This window comes from Trichoderma ghanense (genome assembly GCF_004382785.1).
Source record: "Trichoderma ghanense strain CCMA-1212 chromosome Unknown scaffold_5, whole genome shotgun sequence".
NCBI classification, from domain to species: Eukaryota; Fungi; Ascomycota; class Sordariomycetes; order Hypocreales; family Hypocreaceae; genus Trichoderma; species Trichoderma ghanense.
This window is the reverse complement of record NW_027395668.1, coordinates 1,470,983-1,488,808: the sequence shown is the minus strand read 5'-3', so window position 1 is coordinate 1,488,808 and position 17,826 is coordinate 1,470,983. Positions and strand designations below refer to the sequence as shown.

Sequence of the window (17,826 nt, the reverse complement as noted above, 5' to 3'; positions counted from 1 at the left end):
AGACGGACTTCAGCTACGGACTAGACAACCACTTTCCAAATCTCACGAGGAGAATATTGAAAATCAACCCAACCTAGACTCATCACACCCAAGAGACTTGAGAAAGCAACCCAGCCTCACACCACGCAGAGGAATAGATACAATTCCTCCAAAGGGACTACCTACACCCCAGCAGATCTGAAATCAGCCGCAGCCCAACTATCCAGGATCAGCAGTCACATGTTTGCCTTTTTTTTTCCTTTCTTTTCTCCCTTGAGCATGGGGTATAAGCATGGGTTTCAGAAAAAAAAAGAAAAAGCGGTAGCTTCGATTGTGTAAAGTCGACAGGGAGGCGTTGCCGCGCCCTTTCTTTTTCGCCTTTCTCGTCTCAAAATCTCAAGGGAGCTGGGAGATGATGGGATCAGCCGCACCCTAGAGAAACGAAATCGTTGTGTTTTGCATGACCCCCACGATTTCGACCAGACCTTTTGTATTTGTATCTGGGAGAAGTTCATTGCGTATATACCTACCTACCTAAGTTGAACATCCTATCGGACTTTGGCGACAACCGACTCCCCGTCCTTCGGCCTGTTGCCCGCCGATACCTTCAAGCAACTCGGACAAACTTCAAAGAGCGCTTACGCCCACGTGATGACGCGACAGGTACCTCGATGAGAAAAGAGACAGTCAAGCGTGTGCTTGCGCGTCTCTTTCCCATGTAGAGAAGCTCACAGCCATCAGAAAGGCGTCAACGTGCATCAAAAGGGCGTCGGGAAGTTGGATAGTAATCGTCTTAAACCCCGCGCGGGGCGTTCACACATAGAACCACCATCCTCGTAGAAATTCACGAATGCTCCATGTTCTCTCACTTGGACAAATACACTCTTCGACTGGAAACACAATTCAAGGGGAAATTTTGAATTTGAGACTTCAGAATGGCTATCCGCAAAATCACTCAAGAGTACGCCACCCACGGCATCCCTCTAGAATGCGACATATACACCACAGACAATGCCCCCGGGAACTCTCCCGTGTTTCTGTACTTTCACCCCGGAGGTCTCGTCGGTGGGAACCGTGATCTGATTGCGCCCTGGCTGGTTCAAGTGAGAACCAAACTACCTTATCCTAACAAAGTCTCCTGAATGGTAGTTGTGTATAATTGACAAGGAAGAAAACAGATCTGCATTCAGCGAAAATGGCCTCTCATCTCTCCAAGTTACCGCCTCCTCCCACAAGCCCGCGGACAAGGCCTCCTGGAAGACGCCTCAGCAGCATACGACTTTGCGCAGAACTGGAACACGCAGCAAGCCGGTCCCAGGAGAAAAGTCATTGTCGGAGGCGCCAGCGGCGGTGCGTTTTCCTTTTGCAATCAACCCCCCAATCTCAATCTCACGTATCCAAAGCTGACCTCATTCAATGGCGAATGACAAAAGGCTTCTTCATGGCCGCTCTCATCGCCCACCACTGCCACCCCAAACCCCTCGCCCTCTTGTCCATCGAAGGCATAAACACTTTCCGCCACCGCTTCTTCAACTCCTCCATCCTCATCCCCGATGAAGAGATATCTCACGCCTCCGTGGAAAAGTACATTGCCGGTCCAGTCGAGGTCGGCGACATGAAGCCCGACGAATCGACCTTTGTCCTCGATAAACTCACCCCCGAAGGCGCAAAGAACCCAGACTTCACTCCACCAAAAGTTCCCGAGAATGCATCGCCTGACGAGAGCAACCGGGGTCTGCTTTACGACTACTATACCTTCAACAACTCCTTTGTTGATCTCGTTGGAGACGTCGACCCGGGGTATCAATGGGCGAAGCAGCCCGACGCAAAGGACAGAGTCGCCCAGTGGCCCAAGACGGTCATCTTTCACGGCAACAATGATCCGGACGTGGAGCTCAATGTGAGCGAGGACATGCGCGACTGCCTGGGCGAGGACAAGGTGACGCTGATTGTCGCCGACGGCCAGCCTCACTTGTTTGAGCTGGAAAAGTTCATCGAGGATGACATTCCAGGAATGGACGCCGTGAGGCAGGCCGTGGCCAAGCTAGACGAGGTCGTGGCCTCATCGACATGACGCCGATAGTTAGACATCATCGTTGCAGATTGTTTCGTCACGCTCACCCTGTAGCCTAGAAAGGAGGGTATCATATGCAAACACCTGGATATCTTGTTAAACTGCATGGCTGCTATCGTATCAAATACATCTTGGTCTCGTCCCACACCGTAGGTCTAGGTTTATACATCCATGTCGTCGCCCCGTTGCAATGCATGATCGCTTTGAAAAAAAGGAAAAGCAAAAGGAAACGGAAGAGAGAAAAGAAAGGGTAACGGATACAGGGGGGAAGACGGAAACTGCATCGCTGTTGTGCATAACCTCGTCGTAGCTCATCCAAAAGTCCGCTCGGACTCGCCTTGCGGTAGCCGTTCATCCTCACTGCGTCATCACGCTGTCCTCGTACTCGGTCAACCGCAGTGCCTCCCCGACGTCGTTGACAAAGTGCCTCTCGCCGCACAGGTCGACGATGCCGCTCCTGTCCATGAGCTTCCACACAGGGTGATCCCGGTGGTGTGGTGCGCGGGAGAAGAAGACTCGGACGCCCCGCTCACGATAATCGCGCACAATCTCCTCGAGCACCTGTGTGCCAGAGCCGTCCATGGAAGTGACGCCATGGATGTCGAAGATGACGTTGCGGTTCGAGTCCTGACTGCGAATGCGCGGCAGGGCGGGATGCGCCTGCGACGTGCCGTAAAATTCGAGCCGCCGAAGCCGCGCCTTGAGCTCGCCAGTGTTGGCAAACGTCAGGGGTTCAGGAATCTTGACGATGAGGCATCCCTCGATAAACTCGATCCGAGAGTTGAGGGATTCCGGGTTTTCGAAGCGATTGGTGCCAGGAACACGGCCGAGAATCTGGATGCGGGGACGGGTGCTGTGCTTGATGACCATGAGCAGAGAGATGCCCACACCCAGAGCCATGCCCAGCGTCAGGGAGTAGAAGATGGTAGAGAGGAAGATGACTGCCATGAGACCCAGCTCCGTCCATCCGCGGACGCGGAGGAAGAATGAGATGTCGTGGGGCGCCTCTTCTATCAGCGACCACGCCACGACCGAAATCATTGCGCAAAGAACAGGTTTCTGCATGTACTTGGTTAGATTGATCGTCGCCAATGGGCCACATTATAGGTGCCTTACCGGCAAATAATAGAAGTAGGGAAGAAGAAACAAGACGGACAGCAACGACAACAGACTCAAGAAGATGGAGCTCATCGGGGTCTTTGCGCCAGTCGTCTTGTTCACCTTGCTTCGTCCGTAGCCGCCAAACGCAGGCAAGGCCATGAACATGCCACCCACGAGGTTGGCGGTGCCGAGCGCAATCATCTCTCGGTTCGGGCTGAGCTCGATGCCGGGGATCGAGCTTCCGCCCAGACTCTTGGCCGCAACCGACGACTCGAAGAAGCCGAGAAGCGCAATGAGAAAGGACGTCGACATGGCCGTGCGGATGTGATGCATGTGGGCGAGCTGGAAAGGCCAGCGGAACTCGAAGATGCCTCCCGAGGCAGCTTTGACGGTTCCCAGAACCTCGACGCCCTTGTTTTCCCAGTCAAGCTTCCAGCACAAAATGGCCGATATGACAACGACGAGGAATCGATCGGGGAAGTAGGCCACTCCAGGAAAGCGCTTTTCCAAACGGCGCTTGAGCTCGCTAGAAGAGGTCAGCCATCGCGACACTCACATACAAGGTTTCGGCTCATGTCACCAGCCAAGGGGCAGCTTACCGAAACATCATGATGATGACGAAGCTGACGCCCGCCACAGTAAACGTGAGTTTATGTGTCGCACCGGCATTGTTGAAGATGAAAGCGATCTTGTCGACGCTGCTTCCGTGGTTCACGCCCTGTTCCTCCGCCAGTGCGGCAAGGCCCAGCTCGGGAACAAGCTGATCCACGGCAATGACAAAGCCAATGGCCGAGATGAAGCCTCTCAAGAAGGGCCTACTCAACACGCTGTCCAAGAACCCCAGCCTGGCCAGGCCAGCAATCAGCACAATGGCACCAGCCATGCCGCTGACCACGCCGCAGATCTGGGCATGCAGCACGTCGTTGTCCTCTGAGCCCTCGTCTCCATTGTCGACGCTGGTTTTCACCACGGTGCCGACGAGAAGAGATCCAGCTGCCTCGGGGCCGATAACCATTTGCGGAGAGGATCCCAGCAACGCATAGATGAAGGGGTTGAAGATGAAGCCGTAGAGACCGTAAATGGGCGGCACGTGTGCCAGATTGGACGCCAACGAGAGCGCCATCGGGAGGTAAAACGACGCCATGGTAACGGCCGCAATGAAGTCGCCCTTGAGATACGATAGCTTGTACTGCTGGATCCAGTTCAGGCACGGGATGTAGTATGCCAGATACCTGTCCGCGGAGTCAGTTTCTCGGGCCATGTGCGCTGAGTTGACCAAGCTCGACACAACAGATGCCGACGGGCAAGAGGAAGGCTCACATGAAGGGAGTATCTCGGAAGCCCGCCTGCTCAGCGAGCTCACTGCTATGGCGAATCTTGCTGGTGCGCATCCTCTTCGAGAGCCACCTCTTCCACTCATCGCTCGCCGCGAGCGACGCAAAGAATCCGCCGTTTCCTGCCGGCTCCCTCGAGCTGTCGTCGTCGTCGTCGGTGCTTCCGCTGAAGAGGCCATTGGTGGGCGAAGAGCCTCGAAGGCCGAACGTGCCGTGCTGCCCCGACTGGCCGTCGCGTATCAAGGGCGTCGACTCGCCCACGGCCGAGATGGACGGGTAGGCATCGCTGCTGTTGCTGTCTCCGCTGCCTGGGCGGCTGGGCGGCGTATGGCTCTGTCGAAGGGTGCTCGGCTGCAGAGGGCGGTGGTCTTTGGACGAGTCCGCGCGGGTCAGCGGCGGCGGGGGACCCGACATGTTCACGCACTCGGCGTCGCTTGGCGCATGCGGGATCGATCGGGGATTGTCTGCTGCGGCTGGACGCGATGATCGGAATGCGTTCGAGGTGCTGTTGGGAGGTCAAGTCGTCTCGTTGAAGCACCAGCGCCAAACCCGAGCTTCCACCGCTTCCAAGAACTAAGAGAAGAGCCGGCCGCCGCCAAACGATTGCATAAACGCTGAGCCGTGCAGCGTTGTGCCTCGTCTGCCTTCAATTCTTTCTTACCAGCTAAAGAATGACCGGTGTTTGCAAGATGACAGAGCGTGAACGAGGGAGGATGATTGGAATCTTGAGAAATGGAAAAGAAACGAAAAAGTTAATTCAGGCTTTAGTGCCCACAGCAGCGCATACAGGCAAAATCGGGTGGCTGCCCTGTGCTGCCCGTCTCTTCATGTACTTTAGGGTGCAGATGCCGAAGCCGCGGGTGACATCAGCGGGGATACGGCGGGCACAGCAGTGCGACACAGCGCTGAAGATGCCCCGGACCTGCGCTCCACAGGGCGCCGCTCCACTGGAAAGTTGGTGGTGGGGAAGGCGAATGCGGTGAGGGAGCGCCTCAATGTGCGGGGCCGGACGGTCCAGGGACGCGGCGAGGCCAATGGGAGGCTGAAGGGATGAGAGCACCTGATGCGAGCGACGGGGGATGCAAGACCATGAAGCTGGGGTAAGTCTCTTTGTTGGAGTTTGGCTCTGCTGCCGGCCTCGGTGACGTGACTGTTCACGTCGCTATGCCGTGCTGCTTGTGTGCAGAATCTCGAGGTCTCTCGTCTGTTGATTCGAGGTAAGACATCTGATACCAGACCTCGACTCTGTTATCATATACATGTAGACAGCAATCCTGCCAGTGCAAAAGGAAGGTGAACTTGAACATGGCATAGTCCTGGCTTTTCACGCATATCCGGTATTCTTGCTCACGCGATGCATTGCAACTTGCAGCCGTCGTTGCTCTGCGCTTACTCGGCTTCAGGGTAACACGGACACAGTACTCCCGAGTCCTGTTGCATGTGCCAGCTCAACGGCCGAGGCACCGCGTTGCCGAGATCCGCGCTGGCGTCACACACGACGTACAGCATCCAGGGGCAATTGCAGGGAGCAGATCACTCGGAGACAAGTCTTGTTCATTTCAAGGAGGAAAAGTCAATCATCGCTAGCATTTCATACTTTATGTACAACGGTAAAAACATCGAGGGACCATACATGACAAGTACGTGTACGCTGTTCCGCTCCCCTTACACCTGCTCGTTGACAAACAGACCAGCCATGCCCTGGCCAGTGCCGATGCACATGCTCGTCAGCAGCATCTTCTTCTTCGTCCTCCGCAGCTCGCTCAGACCCGTCACCACCTGTCGCGCACCCGTCGCTCCCAGGGGGTGGCCCAGGGCAATGGCGCCTCCCTTGGGGTTCATCTTGGCCCAGTCCAGGCCCAGCTTGTCGCGGCAGTAGACGGCCATGGAGGCAAAGGCCTCGTTGACCTCGACCACGTCAATGTCGTTGAGGCTGATGTTGTAGATGGACAGCAGCTTGGGGATGGCGACGCTGGGGCCAATGCCCATGATGCGGGGAGCCACGCCGGCCACGGTCGAGCCGACGTACTTGGCCATGATGGGCAGCCCCAGCTTGATGGCCGTCGATCGCTTCATCAGCACGACGGCCGCAGCGCCGTCCGTAACCTGCGAGGCGTTGCCGCCCGTCGTCGTCGGTCCCCACTGGGGGAAGGCAGCCCGGATCTTGGCCAGGCCCTCGGCGGTGGTGCCGGGGCGGATGCCGTCGTCCCTGGTCAGCGTCACCTCCTTGACCTGGCCGTCCTTGTCCTTGACCTGGGTGGTGATGGGCACGATCTCGTCGTCGAAAAGACCAGCCTTCTGGGCCCTCTCGGCTCGCTGGAAGCTCTCGGCGGCGTACTTGTCCATGGTGGCCCGGTCGATGCCAAAGTCCTTGCTGACGTTCTCGCTGGTCCAGCCCATGGGCTGCACGGCGTCATGGGCCTCCTGGCTCTTCTTCAGGACGGCCTCGTCCAGCTCCTCGGTAGGGCGGCCGTTTGTCATGCTCTCGGCGCCCACGGCGATGCCGACCGAGATGGAGTCGTTGGCGATGGAGTGCGCAATGTCCGCGATGGCCTTGAGGCCGGAGGAGCAGAAGCGGTTGACGGAGTTGGCGCCGGCCGTGTTGGGGAAGCCGGCAGCCAGCGCGGCAGTGCGGACCTTGTAGGCGGCCTGGGCATCAGTGACCTGTCATTGGCATCTTCCGTTAGCTGATGGAACACGTGGTTGAGGTTGACGACGCATGACACGTACGTTGCCGAGGCAAATGTCCTCGACGAGAGCAGGGTCGACGCCGCTCCTCTCGCGAACCTTCTCCAGCAGCGCGTAGACCATGTACTCCAGGCTCGTGTCCTTGAAGCCGCCCTTGCCGGCCTTGGTCAGCGGCGTTCGAGCCGCATATGTGATGACGATGTCGTCGGGGTTCTTGGACTGGCTACGCGACGATGCGTCTGTCAGCATGTGAAGCGTGGCATGTGAAAGGCACCCCTCAAGCACCCCGATTCCGGGTTCCTTACATGTTGCTCAGCGATGACCCGGGGGCCAGGTGCTTGATGATGGATCCAATTCGCTCGACGGCCATGGTGGAAACTGACGGTATCTGCGAGACTTCAAGAGAGACGAAATGGACAAATCGGCGGTATCGCTTTGCAGTAATCAAGATCGCCCCTTGCACAGAATCTGGGGATCCGCGACCTTTATGGACGGAGTGCCGGCCGGGGTTTGTGGGGTTGAGCCGAGGCAAACGGCAGCTTACATAACATGTGCCGAGCTCTGGGCAGTGCAGCCCGAGCTCGACTTGTCAAGTGACGGTGCATTGGCTCGGGACTTTGGTCCTCACGAGGGGTTCATCTGCTGCTATTACCTGATTATGTCAAGTCTGCCATTCCTCTTCATGGGAGCCTCGGAACGCTTGGCTGTCGGAGAGGCGAAAAGCTTCTGGATTCCCCCAGATGCCGTCACCATATCCCGTTATGCTTAGTCATCACAGCATTGCCTCAACTGTATTCCAAGCTCGAGGCATGTATCCCAGATTGTTCCGATTCAGACAAACGTCACGGGAGGTTGGATCTATCACTTATCATATCTTGAGAGTTCAAAGTTTCTGGAGTCGTGCTAGCGTAGCATTGTCGACATAGGTAAGTGAAAGACTTTATGGTCGGGAAAGGTAGATGAGGAGCAGCATACATGGACCCATGGACCTTCGAGCTATCAGATTCATGACCTCCAAGGTCTACCATATCAACTACTGATCTAGAAAAATCGATCAGAGGGATTACACTCATGGGATTGGCGTATTTTCTGTATAGATGTCGATGTTTCGGTCAATGACCGGCATCATCCCCTCCAACTGTCGTTTCGGCACTTACCATAAACTATACCTGCAGTGCGATGCCCGATAAATGCCTTATGAGAACAAGCACGCTGCCCCTTGGGCACAATTGAGTGCGCAGATTTGCCCCATTAATTACCTAGGCCACAGAAGAAAAAAAAAATTACATGATAAACTTTCAGGGATAACTATCTTGCCCTTGGCATTGATGGTGATTCAGTGAGAGAGGAGGGTTGGGGTGGCTTGATGGAAGCTACCCACTACCTACAAGTTCATGGATAACAATCGTCTCGTGCAAGCAGTAAAATTCAAAATAAAAGATACATCTATTGTCCAGGTCTATCGTTTCGCAACAAAGAACAACCAGCTTTGAGAATATAAGAATAAAAGTCTCCCTTTATTCTATTCCGACGGTGCTCCTCGATCTTCACAATCACTTGATATACTCGGCAACGCTTTCGATAATCAAACGCAAAGGGCCCAATTCCAAAGACCTTTATCCATAAAAACGGTAGCCACCAGCGAGGTTTGCGGTTACTGAATGTCAAAGTGCAAGAGCGAGGTTGAGCCAACAACGCCCCCGACGATGAGATGCAAAAGGCAGCCGCAGTCCTTGAATTTGGATCGCAATCCCTTCGCAAGAACTCACAAGATCCATCATCGCGCCGATTTCACCACAAATAACAACAACAGCGTACACCACCATATTCCTACACTAACAATCGTTATCAATCAATGTCCACGGCTGCAGAATTCGCCGCCCCAAGGGGCATCGCCGTCGTTGTCTTCGACTCTACCCAGAACCTAGGACGCTGGACCGCCCAGGCAGTATTTATGTACGAAGAGAACATGGAGATTGCGTGTACAGCATTGTCAAGCACCATGAAGGCCTTTGCAGATCCAGCGAGAAGGTACGGCATCGGGGACGACCTAAGATTCGGAAACTGGATGGCCGCACATCAGTCCATGCTACGTCGGTGACGCCTCGTGAAGCCAAATGCACCACTCTTGGAGCTTCGCCGTTTGTTGACGTGTTTCTCTGAGCAGTCCCTTTCATAGAAACCGGTAGGATGAACTACCGTTTCCCAAATATCACAGCATGCCTTCACGAAGGGCTGTGCGGTACGTTACTCTAACCATGATTCTCATCTTGAGAGAGGAAAATGTTATTGACTGTGGCTACTGCTAGGCTGCGGCCAAGCGACCGAGCAATGTCCGAAGGTTGTCGTGACCAGTCCTCATATCGTGGTGGGACAACTCGGCATTGCACATATCGACATCGCGAACCCCGATAACATCGGTTGCTGGGTGAGGCAATACCTATGGGCATTCGACGATGGGACGCCATTCATTGGTCCGCCGGGGTCCGAGGAGGAACTGGAGTTTGACATCCGCCTGCGGAATGTCTATGGCTTTAACGGGGGGCGTGAGACATATATCGTGTATAGTGGGCCAGGAATCCGGATGACCGAACGCGCGCGTCCCTCGGCCGCTACGAGAGCCAGGGAAGAGAGAGCCGAGGGAGAGAGAGCCGGGGAAGAGAGAGCCGGGGAAGAGAGAGCCGGGGAAGAAAGAGCCGGGGAAGAAAGAGCCGGGGAAGAAAGAGCCGGGCAAGAGAGAGCCAGGATTTGATATTCGACTGCTTGTCAGGTTGCTCGATGCTATGCGATATGCTATATCCTGTGTATAGCTAGCGTACATGTGGGCTGTTGGCTATGACGATGTTGGCATTCTTTTTCAAGGGAGAAATTCTATCACAGGATAAGCGGAAACAGTTGCTATACGTAAACATACTTGGACTTGATCGTCTCAGTGATGACCACTTTCTAGGTATGCCGCTTCCCGATGTCCGTCGAGGAGTACGAGAACAACAAGATCGCACAGGTCAAATCATTGTGCCTCAGCTGGAAAGAGCGGCTCTTGTGCGTGAATGCTGGTAGACTGACCGCAAGCCTCGAACCATCACAGTGCTAAGTCCGTATTCTACCGCTTCAAAGGTTATGTGGTCTCACAACGCTGAAGGATCTCTTTATCTGTGTCATGGAGACAGCTATAAAGCATACACAAGGTAGTACCAAGGTAAGTCATGGCAGCTATTCTCAGAGACGAGTGCTATGGGGCTATGGGGAACATCCAGGGGCGCAGCAAATTGCAAGTAAAGCGTGAGTCAAAAGTCTGGGAAATGACTGGCGTCGTGAAGAAAATGCAAGTGAAGTGTTCTCGGCAGGGTTCGAGGAGAGGAGGCAGATTGTATGGTGTGATAAGGGGCTGACGGGGGACAATGTACCTCCTTGATGGACGGAATATCTTGACCATGAACGGACGGACGACCTGAAAGATGTCCATGTGAGACAGACGGACTGACGGCGGTGATACCTCTTCATATGACGGGCACAAGGTGGACTGCTGCTGCTGTTGAGCCCTCTGCCACCGCCGTTGCCACCAGCCATCAGCTGCCCAGCATTAAAGATATGAAAGGATCGTATTTATTGAAGAGTTAGACGTCCTTTGCCTTTCCCGGGATGTTTCGAATGCTTTTGTCGCTATTCGGAGGGCTGTCAGTGAGAAGACTGTTACAGGACACTATCGATTATGACCCCTTTCATGGGCACTCTCGAGCCTTGCGATGGACAGTGGCTCAGGAGGCTGATGGGAGAGTTTGCAAGATGTAGTTTGGTATTACGCATGCCTGGCATTGCACAGCGGCCTCTGATGCCTCACATAGTGGAAGGTCGTCGTAGTTCCATCTTGAGTCAAGGCACAACAAGGTAGTATGAATACCAAACGGTTTGGCCCCTCCAGGAGCCTGCCTGAGTGGATAGTGCCTATCAATCTAGGTTGAACTTCCATACATATTCTCCATGCTCCCCAGTGAAATAGGCTGCTCATCATCCTCCTAGTAGGCATACGCCACGTGGGAATGAACAGGTCTGCACATCATAGTCCCTCTATATAACCTTTAGGTGGACAATGCGTTCACGCCTGCTACTATGTAGCATCAACAATGCTGTACTGGCTCCACTATCAAAAGGTCACTTTGTATAGAGTTTACCGTGGATCCTGACTACGGATAGTAACGGCGGGGGTGGTGGACTTATCATGAGGCAAGACGGCATGATATCTCGTAAACCATTAGAAGTAGCATGGCACTAGGGCTGATATCCGAATGAAGTCAAGAAAGGCGAGACAGTGGCTTTCCAGTGCCTTGCCTCTCCGCCTCACCCAAACCCATTGGCGATACTGGGTTGGCGATCAGACGGGGCGAAGATGAGCCGTGCTGAGGCCGGACTTGAATAAGCCTCGCCGCCGCTGCTAATAAATTTCTGCAGAAAATCAGTCAAGATAATGGATGGTGTCAAGCGTCAGCTGCTGCAACAGGTGGCTCGAGTAGGATAACGGAACAACGGCATGAGAACGACCGCATATCATTAGCATGGCTCGTTCGACCGAGTAGCAACCATTTGGGTCGGTCGTATTTCCCAACCACCAATGAGCTTATCGCAATGACACCGCTCCGACGTTCTCGAAGCCGACATGATATCAGCTCTCCAATTTCCGGCCGTATCCCGTTGGGTTCAGTCGGATCCGGAAACCAGTTCCCTGGGGGCGAGGACTCACAGGGAGGCTCCTGAGGGAGGTGGCGAGTCCTGAGCGGGCGGTGTTATCACACTTGATGGAATCCTTTTGAACGTTCCAATAATACCTTGTGGCTGAAGGCGGATGCTCCCCCTCTAGCTAGGAGATTACGTGCATCTGTGGCTTCGGGCTGAACGGACAATGTCAGAACCCTGTCTCTAACCCTGATCGATGAGCGAACTCACAATGTTCTCGCAAACGACAGCGGCATTTGAGTGGTCTTTATTGTTCATTTGCCATTCGTGTGACAAACCACACGACGCTGTACGCAGTACGGTTCGACTCTCGCGATCTGCAGGTACTGGGATGTATTTGCTCGTTACTATCGCAGCGGACCATCTCCCTGTTGACGGTAGGTGGTACGGAGATATACGAGATGTACGGGCGGTACGATCCATACGAGCCCCATTGATTAACAAGAGCAATCCTGGCTTTTACATGGAATGGCTGCGCTAGTTGGCTTAGCACAGACGAAGAGAGGAGGGGGGGGGGCAACCCCTGGCCCCAAGTTCTCCAAAAACAAACGTTCCCGGTCGCCGTCCTCGCGCAAAGGCAGAAAGAGCGTCAAAGCGTGTTAGATAAGACGACGAAATGGACGGTCTCATTGGACGAGTTGACATGGACCGGCGGCTTTTAGGGCGGCGTAATGATATCCGGGGAAGTTCTGGAGACGGTTTCGACAAGGGGGGCGTGCAACTAATCGGCTAAGGCGGGAATTTTTGTGTGTGTTTGTCCGTAGGGCCATTTTCCAGAACCCACAGCATTCGAAAAAGTGCCGCTTGTTGAAATCATGGGAGAGAGAGTGTTCTCTTGGGTGTTGTCGACGCTGCAGCCAGCAACAGGGCTGCAGATGCTGTTGGAGAGAAAGGAAAATCCACTGCCGTATCTGGTTGGGGGAACATCTCGACTCGCAGGCCTGTGCCACCCCTTGAAGCAAATGGAATGGTTGTAGAAGCATTTGGCTCTTTTCTTCTTTTCTTGACGTTTCATCCGATCACGGTAGATGGCGGCTGGAGGCATCGACAAGCCTCTTGGCAGCGCCATCATCGCAGATTCCCGAGGGGACGAAGACGAACAAGTCCCATGGTCTCCCCAACTGCCCCCGCCGCCACCCGCAATGGTTCACCTCACGTTCCTGGATTGGGCATCAGCGCCGCCCAGTTTGTCTCGTTAGTTCCCTCAGACCCTCCAGCTGCTCAGAGGCAGTAGGAAGGCTATCACTATTAGTACTCCGAAGTACGTACAAGCAGCAGAACGCTCAAATAGCGCCAGCCGCGGAGGATTTGGCGAGCAGCTGTGAGCGAATATGGAAACGCAAAGCCGGAGCCAAGGCGGGACGGGCGCCAAGACGGCTGCTGGTAGATCGAGGCGCGATGCGGCGTGCAGGAACTTCTGTTTCCACGAGTTGTCGGATGGCGTGCTTGCGCGGCAATATCGGTAGAGGGACTCGTGACATCAGCGGCAGCCTCTGAGCGGATCGGACGTGTTCGCTTGCGCTTTGTGAGAGAGATTCTTTTGATTGCAGCCATCTCTGGAGCAGCTGGTTCACTTCTTGTATGTGATGAGGCTGTTCAAACACGATATGGAATAAGAGGTGGCATGCTGTATTGGTTGAGCCTGAGTCCAATGTGGCCAGAGAGCCAGCGCCCGGTGTGCTGAGCGATTGAATGTTACCTCTGGATCTTCGGGGAGATGATACTGGATGGGGCAGCATCAGCGTTTTGTCACGAGAATGGATAATGGCTTGACAGGGTCCTTTTGCAACTGGAGTCGCCTCCGGAGAGATAAGGGCCCCTGGGGGGTGTTGCCGGAGACGAGGACCGCCAGGGTGGTATGGCCACACGCCGTGGTAGAAGGTCAGCTTGAGGGATTGCACGAAGCGATAGGGCAGCTGTGAAGGTGCACTCCGGTGAGGCGTGAGGACGGTCGTATTCCTCTTGGACCAGGCTTCTGGCGCCCAACTGGAGCAGGCAAAGGTCAGGGAGAGTGTAGAGTAGCATCGTGCTTACAGACTCGTTGAGTGGTGTCCTGTGTGCTTATCTGCATGCTTGTTGATGCGAGCTGCTGTGTCCTCTGTACCTGTCAATGACACGCAGTCAGTGACTTGATGCTGGAGAGACGGAGGACATTGGCAAAGAATGCGTGATAATACATAGTACCCGTCACTCTGGTGGCTTCAAGTGTCTCCTTGTCTGCCGCTGTCGCGTGTCAACTCGCAGCAACTCCAGCACTCCCAAGCTGTCAAGGCGATGCTCCTCCACAATCTACTACTAGCCGGCGCGGCGAGTCAGGTCATCTCGTCGCCTCCTCCGCTCACGGACCAGAACCTGCCCAGTCTGGCAGCTGCGAGTACTTTGCTCAGGTAGTCCCTCGGTGATACTCGCGTGTCGAGTTGGCGATGGCTTCATGAGGTACTAGGTAAGCACACGTTTTCTCCGCAAAAAGCAGCCGGGAATAACGACTACTGTATGTACGTACTCTCAGGGCCTCGCGTGATTGGCGTGTTCAATGTCTCTGCTGGGCCTGGCCCTGCTTTGTAACGTCCGCTAAGCCTGCCCTGTTGTAATCTGTGCTATCAACCTTCGATATGGACACTCCCTCAACTCTCCTCCACTCACCACCCACTCTCTGCAGTACTTCGCACTCCCTCTCTTCTCCCAGTCTCCCAGTCTCTCACAACGCCTTCAGACCCCCCGGACCGTCGCCTCTTTCGATGCTCTCGCCTGTCCATGTCGAATCAAGGACTCGCCCTGACTGGGCGATGCCGCCACCCGCCTCACCAACAACACCACCCTCGCACACCCCCCCTTGATTCGCTGCGGCGCCAATTACAGGAGCAAGATCCGACAGTCTGTCTGAGCTGCTGTGATATCAGGCCCGATATGCGCAAAAGGACCCGACTTATCCGTCCGCTGGGCCGGGCTAAAGAGCTGCGAGTCTGCCAGCTGGGGTCAGGGCCTCCAGGATCGGCACGCATGTCCAAAAGAGACGCCTTCATCTCCACACTTGTCCGCCAAATCAAACGAGTAAGAGAACTTTTGGTTGTGCCTCCGCGTGTCACCTTGTCTCGTCGTGCTGGGCCGGTGCTGGTTCCCATTGCCCATTGCTCGTGATAGCCCTCTCTTTGCCCCCTCCCCCCCCCTTTCGGCAGGGCCCTCCGTTGGTCGCGGGGGCGGAGCCTCTTCGTGCTCGCTAACACTGCTAGTCAGTGATACTACGGGCATTATCTACGGAGGAGGGCATCGCCGAAGTTGGCCTCCATCTCTTGGCCACCGTCGAGATACTAGCAAAGTCTTCCCCCGAGGCAGGCGATGCGACTAATCACTGCGCTCTCCCCGGATGGCTGAAGGATGGGACAGAAGTTCTCCAGCCCGCTCAACTGAGGCTAGCATATCTCTTCTCTGGGTCCAGTCAAGGCATTGCATGTCATCGTATCTGGTCCCGGAGGTGGACAACCCCGGCCCTTGCTCCCTTGCCTCCGTGAGAAGACGCTCATGTAGGAGGGTTGCATTCTCATGCCAGCACCCCAGTCTCGTCGATAAAGACCTGCCTCTCCCACGTGTAACCATCGAGGCTCTCGCTCGTGAGACCATCCCATTGAGCTCCCCTCACTTCTTATATCCTCCCTCCCCCTCCGTCCCACCACCACCAGCTTGGGTTCCTGTTGTTGTTGTTGCTGCGTGTGTGTCCTGTCGGGTCCCCTTTTCTCCTTCTCTTCTCCAGGGCCAAAGCCGGGTCCCTCGTCCACCATGGCCAACATCATGCCCACCGGGGGCCTTCAGCCAGTTGCCGTCAACGATGACTTGATCAACACCGCTGTTGAAAAGGAGTCTGAGGCGCTGGAGAAGCCCCAGATCACCGAGCGTGTCTGGGGCTTCGCCGCCCGTATCGATCCCACCGTCACCTTCGAGGAGTACCAGTACTGGGCCAAGATCGAGCGTGAGGAGGAATACCAGGCCAACCTCGAGTTCAAGGCCGAGCACGGCCCGCGGACCGTCAAGAGCGTCCTGCTCGGCCGCTTCTCCAAGGGCATCCACCACGAGAACAAGAAGAAGGCAGAGGCTGCTGCCGCCGCCGCTGCCGCTGCCGACAGCGGCAACGCCTCTCCTGCGGAGGAGAAGAGTGGCATCATTGGCTCAGCGGAGAAGAGCGTCAGCCTCCCGACCGAGGCAGAATGGAAGCAGGCTTCTCGTGCCATGCGAACCGCCAGCTGGGGCACCATGTTCTACCTCATCACGACTGATATCCTGGGCTGGTCGTCCACTCCCTTCGTCTTCGCCAGTGTCGGCTTCGGCCCTGGCGTCGCCCTGTACATTATCTTTGGCGCTGCCGCCGCCTTCTCCGGTTACATCCTGTGGAAAGTCTTCCTCGGCCTCGACTCGTCTCGCTACCCCATGGTCTCGTTCGGTGACACGTACTTTCGCGTGTACGGCTCGTTTGCTCGCCACTTCATCAACGTTGCCCAAGCCATCCAGCAGTTCATGACCGTCGCCGTGCTGATTCTCGGCAGCGGCACGACCATTGCCCAGCTGGCGAGCGAGAAGATTTGCTTCATTGCCTGCCTCATCATCTTCATGGTGGTGGGCATGGTCTTTGGCAGCATCCGATCTCTGCAGCGCATCGGCTGGCTGGCCAACCTGTCCGTCTGGATCAACATCGTCTCCTTCATCATCATCATGGTTGCCTGCGCCAACTACCCGATCGACTACTCCGCCGTGACCAGCTCCACGCTCATCAATTCGATCGAGCCCGTCAAGCTGTTTGCCGGCCCTCCCCCGGACCAGTACCAGCAGCAGGCTACGGGCTTCGCCGGCCAGTTCAACGGCATCAACCAGATGGTGTACAGCTACGGCGGTGCCCTGCTCTTCATTGCCTTTTTGGCCGAGATGCGCCATCCCTGGGACTTCTGGAAGGGCATGCTCTGCGCCCAGACCTTCATCTGTGTCGTCTACATCTTCTTCGGTGCCTTTGTCTACGGCCACTACGGACAGTACTCTGCCTCCAACATCAACACCGTCATCCAGCCCTTTAGCCTGCAGACTGCGAACAATGTTCTGGGTCTGATTACGGGAGCCATCGCTTGTCGTAAGTGTTCTTCCGCCCAAACAATGAGTGTTTCGACCAATATCTAACGTTCTTCTCCTAGTCATGTACATGAACGTCGGCATGAAGACCGTCTACGTCGAAGTCTTCCAGGAGATCCTCCACCTCCCCCCGATCACGACCCGCAACGGCCGCTGGCTGTGGTACGCCCTGGGACCCCTCTACTGGGCCCTCGCCTTCGTCGTCGGCGCCGCCGTCCCCAACCTCAACGGCATCTCCGGCATCGTCGGCGCCCTCCTCATCCTCAACTTCACCTACACCTTCCCGGCCTTCCTCTACATTGGCTACCGCGTCAAGACGGACGCCGCTCTTCCCGGCGAGGGCTTCGACCCCGTCACCCGCGTGACCACCCGCCACGACGCCGGCCTCAAGCGCTGGACGCGCGGGTTCATGGTCAACTGGCACGTCAACATCATGAACGTCATTTACTTCCTCGGCGGCCTCGTCTGCTCCGGCATGGGTTCGTGGGCGGCCATTGAGGGTCTGATACAGGTCTTTGGACCGGGAGGCACTGTCGCCACTTCTTTTGGCTGTGCGGCGCCTGTGTAAATACCTTACTTTAATATGCTCGTATATAAAATGAGAGCTGAGATACCATTTTACGTGTTCAATAAAAGTTTAGTTGACTGAAGGGAAATTCCCTGAAAGGTTTCTTGTTATAAGCCGTCCTGCATCAACTACACTGATGCTCTGACGTCGGGTTATGCTTCTGAAAAGCATGATGATTCTTTTCTTTTCTTTTCTTTTCTTTTCTTTTCTTTTCTTTTTTTTTTTCTTTTTTTTTTTTTTTT

The 17,826-nt window shown here is 55.3% G+C and overlaps 6 protein-coding genes across 6 annotated transcripts; 3 read left to right on the top strand and 3 right to left on the bottom strand.

The window, feature by feature from the left end:
• Positions 1-914: 914 nt before the first annotated feature.
• CCMA1212_005478 (uncharacterized protein) lies at positions 915-2,053 on the top strand (the record flags this gene model as incomplete). Its single annotated transcript, XM_073702735.1, has 3 exons — positions 915-1,082; positions 1,158-1,329; positions 1,383-2,053. The coding sequence occupies 3 exons, from the start codon at positions 915-917 to the stop codon at positions 2,051-2,053; spliced, it is 1,011 nt and encodes a 336-aa protein (XP_073559218.1).
• A 357-nt stretch (positions 2,054-2,410) lies between these two features.
• Positions 2,411-4,902, bottom strand: CCMA1212_005477 (Putative sulfate transporter; the record flags this gene model as incomplete). Its single annotated transcript, XM_073702734.1, has 4 exons — positions 2,411-3,112; positions 3,170-3,680; positions 3,754-4,386; positions 4,475-4,902. 4 exons carry the CDS (start codon positions 4,900-4,902, stop codon positions 2,411-2,413), a joined length of 2,274 nt encoding a protein of 757 aa, XP_073559224.1.
• Positions 4,903-6,153: 1,251 nt separating this feature from the next.
• CCMA1212_005476 (3-ketoacyl-CoA thiolase, peroxisomal) lies at positions 6,154-7,727 on the bottom strand (the record flags this gene model as incomplete). Its single annotated transcript, XM_073702733.1, has 4 exons — positions 6,154-7,152; positions 7,219-7,399; positions 7,482-7,644; positions 7,721-7,727. The coding sequence occupies 4 exons, from the start codon at positions 7,725-7,727 to the stop codon at positions 6,154-6,156; spliced, it is 1,350 nt and encodes a 449-aa protein (XP_073559223.1).
• A 1,304-nt stretch (positions 7,728-9,031) lies between these two features.
• CCMA1212_005475 (uncharacterized protein) lies at positions 9,032-9,277 on the top strand (the record flags this gene model as incomplete). Its single annotated transcript, XM_073702732.1, has 1 exon — positions 9,032-9,277. The coding sequence occupies one exon, from the start codon at positions 9,032-9,034 to the stop codon at positions 9,275-9,277; it is 246 nt and encodes an 81-aa protein (XP_073559226.1).
• A 3,878-nt stretch (positions 9,278-13,155) lies between these two features.
• On the bottom strand, positions 13,156-13,461 carry CCMA1212_005474 (uncharacterized protein; the record flags this gene model as incomplete). Its single annotated transcript, XM_073702731.1, has 1 exon — positions 13,156-13,461. The coding sequence occupies one exon, from the start codon at positions 13,459-13,461 to the stop codon at positions 13,156-13,158; it is 306 nt and encodes a 101-aa protein (XP_073559225.1).
• Positions 13,462-15,655: 2,194 nt separating this feature from the next.
• CCMA1212_005473 (uncharacterized protein) lies at positions 15,656-17,584 on the top strand (the record flags this gene model as incomplete). Its single annotated transcript, XM_073702730.1, has 2 exons — positions 15,656-17,017; positions 17,079-17,584. The coding sequence occupies exons 1-2, from the start codon at positions 15,682-15,684 to the stop codon at positions 17,582-17,584; spliced, it is 1,842 nt and encodes a 613-aa protein (XP_073559220.1). The 5' UTR covers positions 15,656-15,681.
• Between the last annotated feature and the right edge of the window lie 242 nt (positions 17,585-17,826).